This window comes from Corylus avellana, chromosome ca7 (assembly GCF_901000735.1).
Source record: "Corylus avellana chromosome ca7, CavTom2PMs-1.0".
NCBI classification, from domain to species: domain Eukaryota; kingdom Viridiplantae; phylum Streptophyta; class Magnoliopsida; order Fagales; family Betulaceae; genus Corylus; species Corylus avellana.
In genome coordinates this window covers 2,278,921-2,286,777 of record NC_081547.1, presented here as the reverse complement: position 1 = coordinate 2,286,777, position 7,857 = coordinate 2,278,921, and the positions used below count along the sequence as shown (strand labels likewise).

The following is a 7,857-nucleotide window of genomic DNA, read 5'->3' as shown; positions in this document are numbered from 1 at the left end:
CTGCAGTCAACCATTTTGTTTCTTCTTGGTCCCAAACGACCAAAGCCACCATAATAACTTGGTAGAAGAAGTATTAGAGTGAAATAATAAATATAAAATTAGCCGGTTTTTATTGTATTAAAACAATAAAATATATTTATCCCTATAAACTTAAGCTAAGTGAGGCCTCTATTATCCTAAGAATAAAATAAAAACTCCTCGTCATGCTTATTCACGAGGACTCCTTTGTTGGGTCATGTGACAGCCTATGATATTTAGCATATGATCATGTGATTCCAGCCCTAAATTAGATTTGTATAGTATTTCAGCTTGAACAATTTTTTAATACAACTATCAAGTTTGGACTTGGACTAGAAGACCAACTTTTTAAAATGGGTCTAAGTCTAATTAAAAAAATAGCTGCGCCAAAGATCCAGACTGGAACCTACTCAAAACCTGCAAATTTCAATGCCGCAAACCCACCCAAATTGATACATATTTACCTATCACCAAACCTAACCCATCCACCATACTTAACCCTAATTACAACCCACCCACTTGCTCACTTCATTCTCTATGAACCCCAACAAACAAATCTCTATTTTCTACGATTGACTAATTGAATTGAAATTAATTCGGGCAATTAATTGATGGAGAGTTTTAATGAGATTTATGAGCTCCACATCTTTAGATTATTTGGGTAAGTGGGCTTCAACATGACTTTTTCATTCACAAATGGGATCGAGCCGGTCGGCTACTATTCGGTCAACAAATTGCAGCCAATCTTAATCCTTCGAAACACATACGGTTTTGCTTGATTCTCAAGAGATTGAGATCTCATGGATTAACTTTTCTTGTAGGCTGTTTATTTTAAATGAATTACCTAAATTGTAACAAAAAAAAAAAAAAAGGATGTTGGAACATTTTTTTTTTTTGGGTGAGTGTAGGTGGTTCGGCCACCCAAATTTGGCCAAAAAATGTGGTTCAGTAATCCCAATCTGGCCCTTCGCCTAACATTTACCAAAATATACCCCAACAATCCCTCTTTCTGTTTGTTGATTTTTTTGTCACAATTTGAACCATTTATTTTAAATGAACCGCACATAAGAGCATCTCCAGCAGTGTAGCTAAAAGGGAGATATTAGCTACGTATAGCTATTTTTGTCCTTTTTTTTGTTCTAACAGAATAACTTCATATTAGCTATTATACCTTAACTGTTACAGTGAATAGCTTCATATTGCTATTCACTCTAGCACAGTAGATTGTTGAATATAATATTATTTCCACATTATTTTCTCTCTTCTCTCTCCCTCCCTCAACGTTTCTCTCTCTTCTATGTTAATGAATTTATGATACAAATTTAAGTCTTTTGAATCACTAAAAACTCTCCAAAAAAAATTGAATAGCATGCATATAATTGACAAACTAAAAATGAAAAAATAACAATAAATAAAAATAACACACAAGTATGCTGTGTGAATCAATTCTATTGCAATTTACAATATAATGCAAAAGCGGTCACGGATCCCAAAAAAAAAATTAAAAAATAATATTTAATAAAATAAATAATAAAATAAAGAATCTGTTGGAGTTAATATTAAAAAATGAATAGTTAAAATAAAGAATTGTGCTTTTTGATTAGGTAAAATACCTCTTACTGCTGGAGATGCTCTAACAACAACAAAAGTATCGGAGTGAATTCGATATTAATTCATTATCCCACACATCTCTTGTCCGTCTCAAACGCACTTAAAAAATAAAAATCAAAGGAAGAAGAAAAAAAAATATAACTTGAAAGACACGTCCGCAAAGTGATATCATATGTCAAGATGTGGTTGGTTGGGAGGCAAACAGAGAAGCGGGGCAAGCGGGCAAGGGCAGGACGTCTCGGACTCGGCAGTGGCAAAGCAGTCAAAGGGCAAAGACCGGATAAGCAAACCAAAGCGTACGGTCAAAGCAAAAAAACTGTGACGGTCAAACAGCTTAGCTGGTCACTTTTCCTAAAACTGATGAATAAAAAAAAGAAAGAAAGAAGGAAGGAAGAAGAAGAGAACTAGACTTAGACCAGGAGGGGGTTGGGCCCCGGCCAGTTTGATTTATTTATTTATTTTTTTTGATTTTTGTAATGGAAAAAGGTGTCTGAAAGAAATATTCGATTTGGTAAAACGAGATGTGGGATTGGCATCGTGGCTCGCACCCGGTCTCCTCGTCCCCGTGCCCGTGGGGGTTCGCTGGATTTTACTAAACACTTGACCACCTTTTGGATTCGTGCGCCCATTCCTTTTCCTTCAAAGACCACTTTGTCCTTTTTGTGCTTCAACTGAATTTTTTCATAAAATATCTCAAATTCGGAGAGAATAGCGGAAGAAGAAAAAGAAAAAAAAAAACACAATAATTTTTAAACTTAACGTCCATTGTTGAGAACTGAGAAGTGTCTTATAAGAAATTACAGACAGAATTTTTAAACTTTAGGATTTGACTTGGGATGTCTTTAGGATTGTAATTTTTTGAAAAATAATTTGTATTTTTTAAAGATATGGTAAAATATAAGGCGTTTGGCATTGCGATTTAAAAAACACTTAATTTAAAATAGGAAGGCAAGGGAGTGATTATTTGAAAAAGTGTGAATTTAAACTAAAATTATGAATTCGCATAACAAATATTTAATAAAAAAAATACTTTTTGATATGTTTTAGCAAACGTCTTTGCGATTTTAAAAAGTAGAAATTTCAAAAACGCTATTTTTAAAATCGTAAAAACATTTGGTAAAACATGTTAAAAAATATTTTTTTTATCAATTATTTGTTATATGAAATCGTGATTTTAGTTTAAATTCGCATTTTTTTTCAAATAAGTACTCCCTAAATTGCTTATAAAAATCGCATACTTTATATATATATATTTTAAATTAAGTACTTTTTAAATTGCAATACTAAACGCCTTACATTTTGCGATATTTTTTAAAAATACAGATTATTCTTGTGAAATCACAATCCCAAACGCACGCTTAGATGCTGTAATAAGATAAACCCTTAACAATGAATTTTTTACCACTTCAAGAAGTTTTTTTTTTTTTGTAAGTTTTGTCCACCTCAAATCTGGAATTTAGTTTTGTCTCTAAGAGCATCTCCAGCAAGAGTTTTCATTTTACTACTCAAAATATAATTTTTTTCATTTTAGCTATTAGTTTTTCATTGCACACTCCAACAAAAACATCTATTTTAATTATCTACTCTAGTTAAATATTATTTTTTAGTATTATTTTATTAGTTTTTTTATCATTTCCTTATTTTTCCCATAAAAAGAGAGAATGAGAGAGAAACATATATGCTAGAATATAATAAAAACTCCATATTTTGCCCATAAAAATTTACGTGGCAAGATGCTACATCATCTTCTTTTTGTGTTGTCTTTTTTCCTAGAAAAAAAAAATGATGTAGGATATTGCCATGTGGACTTTTATAAGCAAAATATGAAGTTTTTATTAGATTATAGTATTTTTCAGATATGAAAGTTCACTGTTTCACTGTAGTAGTAGTAGAAAAATTTTCTATTTTACCGTATGTATTGAAACAAGAAAAGTTAACAAAATAACTAAATTTAATTGAAAATGCTCTAAGAACTTGGGTTGTTAATTGAATTAGTTAATGAATGTTTTGATATACAGATTTAATTATTTCACCATTTTTGAACAAAAATATATTAGGCATAATATGCAGGGTGTAAGTGTCATTTTGAGTGTCTTGTGTGACTTAAAAGTAAGTGAGAAACAGAGAAACGGGACATTACCGCGACAGACGAAATATGACTGCACGTGTGGCGCGCGGGCCGAGGGGCTTACTAACCGGCTGCAACCCGTGGTTCCCGGTCATCCCGATAAATTGAAAGTCACTATTTTTTTTCTTTTATATATATATATTAAAATAATAAATGATATAATATTAATTTCTATCATTTTCGGTGAAGGGTTTTTCAGCAACTGCCCCAAAAGAAGGGCTGTAGGGGTGGGGAGCCTTTTGACAGGGGATGGCTTTTCTCTGCTCCTTTCGCTCTATTCCTTTCCCTATGGCGGTACGGCCTCTCTGATTTTCCCCCTCAAAGCTCTTCGATTACCTCATTTTTGTTCTTGTTTGTGATCTGGGTCTCACTTACTTTTCTCAATTTCTCTTCTGTTTGTTACATTTACGGTGCTCTTTTTCTGGTTCGTTACTCGTAGTGTGCACTGTTGGTCTTTGGGTGGTCTAAAATTCTTCTTTTTGTTTTCTTTCACATCTTTATTGTTTTGCTAAAGGGTTGCTGATTTAACCCTTTTGAAGCTTGAGCATGAAGTGAAAGGAGTTTGATTGTAAGTTTATGATGTGTTTGAGTGAATGAGTGTATGTGAGTGTGTGTGTATTATGATGGTAATGATTCTTTTGACCATATAGAAAGGGATCAGATAAAGCAAAGTGAAAAGGGAACTGTGTGTGTACTATAAAGAGAGGATTGTTGCTTGTGATTCTCAATGAGAGAAAACTTTGGGGGTTTTTATTCTTCTCTTTTTATCCTTTATCCACACATCTCAAGTGCAAGCTAGATGTAATGTGCCTTGAAGGGTGCTTGTCAGTTCAGTGATTTTTGGGTGGGTATTTTATACTTCGGGTTTGGTTTTCTTTCAAAAGGGGGTTTCAGAAATGCCTATGTTTCAGCCCTCCAAGAGGGATGGGGTTGTTGGGTATGAGGGTGGTGGAGATGGGCATGTTCTAGATCTGGATACTGCTGTCAAAGACGGGGTTTTGGGTAGTGTTGGTGGTGGGGTTGTGGGAGCTGGTGTCGGAGAGAAATTGGATCTCAAGAAGATGATTGAGGAGCTCGACTTATCCGAGGTTCCCTCTGTATTTATCTGCCCAATCTCCCTTGAACCAATGCAAGACCCTGTGACCCTTTGCACTGGCCAGACATATGAGAGGTCCAACATTCTCAAATGGTTCACCCTAGGGCACTTCTCCTGCCCCACCACGATGCAAGAGCTTTGGGACGATTCGGTCACGCCGAATAGGACCCTTTACCATCTGATTCACACTTGGTTTACTCAGAAGTATTTACTCATGAAGAAGAAATCGGAAGACGTACAGGGAAGGGCGTCAGAGCTTCTCGAAACGCTAAAGAAGGTCAAGGGTCAAGCTAGAGTTCAAGCCCTCAAGGAGCTCCGACAAGTTGTGGCAGCTCATGCCACCGCTAGGAAGAGAGTGATTGATGAAGGAGGGGTTGCTGTGATTTCATCATTACTGGGTCCATTTACATCCCATGCTGTTGGTTCCGAAGCCATTGGGATTCTTGTAAATTTGACCCTGGATTCAGAGTCCAAAACGAACTTGATGCAACCTGCAAAGATTTCGTTAATGGTGGATATTTTGAATGAGGGCTGCATCGAGACGAAAATCAATTGTACACGGTTGATTGAGATGCTGATGGAAGAGAAGGGTTTCAGGTCAGAGATTGTTTCGAGCCATAGCCTCTTGGTTGGTTTGATGAGGTTAGTGAAGGATAAGAGACATCCACATGGCATCTTGCCCGGACTTGGCCTCCTTAGGACAATATGCTTGCATAAGGAAGTAAGGAGCTTGATTGTGAGCATAGGGGCTGTTCCTCAATTGGTTGAATTGTTGCCTGCTTTGAATCCTGATTCATTAGAATTAGCCCTTTTCGTCTTGGATGCATTGTCTACTCTACAGGAGGGAAGATTAGCTTTGAAGGACTGTTCGAATACCATTCCGAATATGGTGAGGCTATTAATGAGGGTTTCAGAGAGCTGTACTCAGTATGCATTATCAATTTTATGGTCTGTATGCAAACTTGCCCCTGAAGAATGCTCTTCCATTGCTGTGGATGCGGGTCTGGCGGCAAAGCTCCTCCTTGTGATTCAAAGTGGTTGCAATCCTGCCCTGAAGCAGCAGTCTGCAGAGCTTTTGAAGCTATGTAGTCTAAATTACTCGGATACAATCTTCATCTCCAAGTGCAAGCTCACAAGAACTATTCAATGAATGGGGAGTTTTTACTTTGTACTATACACTAGCCTTCAAATCTTTGGGGTAAGGAGGTAAAGGACCTGCCACATCTAAGCACACAGATGAACGCCAACAAATGTGGTGGGGGTTTTGAGCTGCGCGTTTACTCTCCTGTACATAGTGAAGTATTTCAATTCCAACAATTGATTCAACATAAATGAAGAGCCAGAATGTAGAGAGCAACACACCTTGCTGTAAATGGTTCTCTTTGCGTAGTGCTCTCGCCAATGGTTTTCAAATAAACCCCATCAAGAAGATCATAAAACTCATTATTGGGGTACCTTGTGAGAAGAAGTAATGCTGTTGTTGGATAAAGATACTTGTTAGGGGAGGAAAATATGTTGCAAATTTTGGAGCTTGCAATTACAATTGTAATTCTTTAGTTGTTGCTCTGCTCCATGGCTTCCTTGAATCTTCCTTCAGGTCACAGAGGCTTCCAGTTTTCCTTGCAATTGAGGTGGGAGTTTTGCTTCTGACCCCACACGTGTAGGGACTGGAGTGCCTTTGGCCTTCAAACTTTATTCAGTGTACAATGACATCTCAACCATTTCATTTTCCATTTAGTATTATTCTGCACTGCTCTTGTTTTATTTGTTTATTCATTTTTGCAAAGTTCACTGCTCTTTGTTTTAGACTGATGTTGTTGGTTATTGTAAATAGCAATTTCACACCATTGTGTTGTTTGAAGTGACAAACATAAAAGGAAAGTCATTTAAACACGGCAAATCAAGCTCGTCTTTCAAAACGAACGTGCAGAAGTAACATTATTGTAATTCTTTAATTTCAGCTGTTACTCTTTTTCTTTGCAAATATTCTCCGTTGTTAAATTGGCCGTCTCTGGTGGCAATACCGCACTTGGAAAGAGAACAAGAGGCAGATGGATATTGCAGCTCTCTCAGCTTTCACCATATGTGTGCTGAAAGTTCCTATTTTTGTTGATGACTACACAGCTAGTGGCATGTTGTACTTCCTGTTTACCTTTTGCGGTAAGGATTGAGGACAGGACCCGTCGGTACCTCCTGTTCTGTCACTGCTGACTGGAAAAGAAAGAAAAGAAAGATGAGAGCTTTCACTGAACAGTTGAGTGTTGAACTGCTATTGAGCTTCTGTAGTGATTCCAAATTGTGAGGGTTGTCCTATCAGTGCCATTGATGCTTGTGCAGAAGCATGTGACCATTTTTGTCTGGATTTGTAAGGATATTCATGTAAATAAGCAGGGCTTTTCAAAATTGTCTGGATATTTAAAGATGTTCATAGTTTGAGATATTCTGATGGATTTGTTATTTATTTTTTTTTTTTTCATTTTATAATTTGGTATGATACATTTATCTTCAGTAATGCTGGGGAGTTTTCTCAATGGAATAATTTGTCAGTTATTTTACATACGTATGAAATGGTGTCCGGACAGAAGATGAACACCAATAAGACGGTTATCTTTTTTAGTCGGAATACACCTCATAGTGACAGAGATCAAGTGCAGGGGCTGACTGGAATTCCAGTCAATCAAAAATATGACACCTATCTCGGGTTGCCTGCCTTAGTGGGAAGATCACGCACGAGAGCTTTTAAAACTATAAAGGATCGAGTATGGAAGCGCCTTCAGGATTGGAAGCTCAAATTCTTGTCCCAGGCGGGGAAGGAGATTTTACTAAAAGCTGTGATCCAAGCGATGCCTACTTATAGCATGAGCGTATTCAAGCTTCCAAAGGTCCTATGTTCCGAGATCAACTCATTAATGATGAAATTTTTTTGGGGTCACAAGGAGAGAGACAAACGGATCCATTGGGTGAATTGGAATAAATTGAGTTCCTCAAAAGCTCAAGGCGGTAT

At 36.8% G+C, this 7,857-nt stretch overlaps 1 protein-coding gene and 1 long non-coding RNA gene across 2 annotated transcripts; both read left to right on the top strand.

Moving 5' to 3' along the window:
• The first annotated feature begins 3,941 nt into the window (after positions 1–3,941).
• LOC132187399 (uncharacterized) lies at positions 3,942–7,297 on the top strand. The gene is made up of 2 exons (XR_009440829.1): positions 3,942–4,051; positions 6,815–7,297. It is a non-coding gene; the product is annotated as an uncharacterized LOC132187399 (long non-coding RNA).
• Positions 4,047–6,584, top strand: LOC132187398 (U-box domain-containing protein 30-like). The gene has a single exon (XM_059601696.1). The coding sequence runs from the start codon at positions 4,654–4,656 to the stop codon at positions 6,001–6,003; it is 1,350 nt and encodes a 449-aa protein (XP_059457679.1). The 5' UTR covers positions 4,047–4,653; the 3' UTR covers positions 6,004–6,584.
• Positions 7,298–7,857: the final 560 nt, after the last annotated feature.

What these genes read in the sequence shown, in the direction of transcription:
- LOC132187398 (XM_059601696.1), top strand. Translation starts at nt 4,654, where the DNA reads ATGCCTATGTTTCAGCCCTCCAAGAGGGATGGGGTTGTTGGGTATGAG.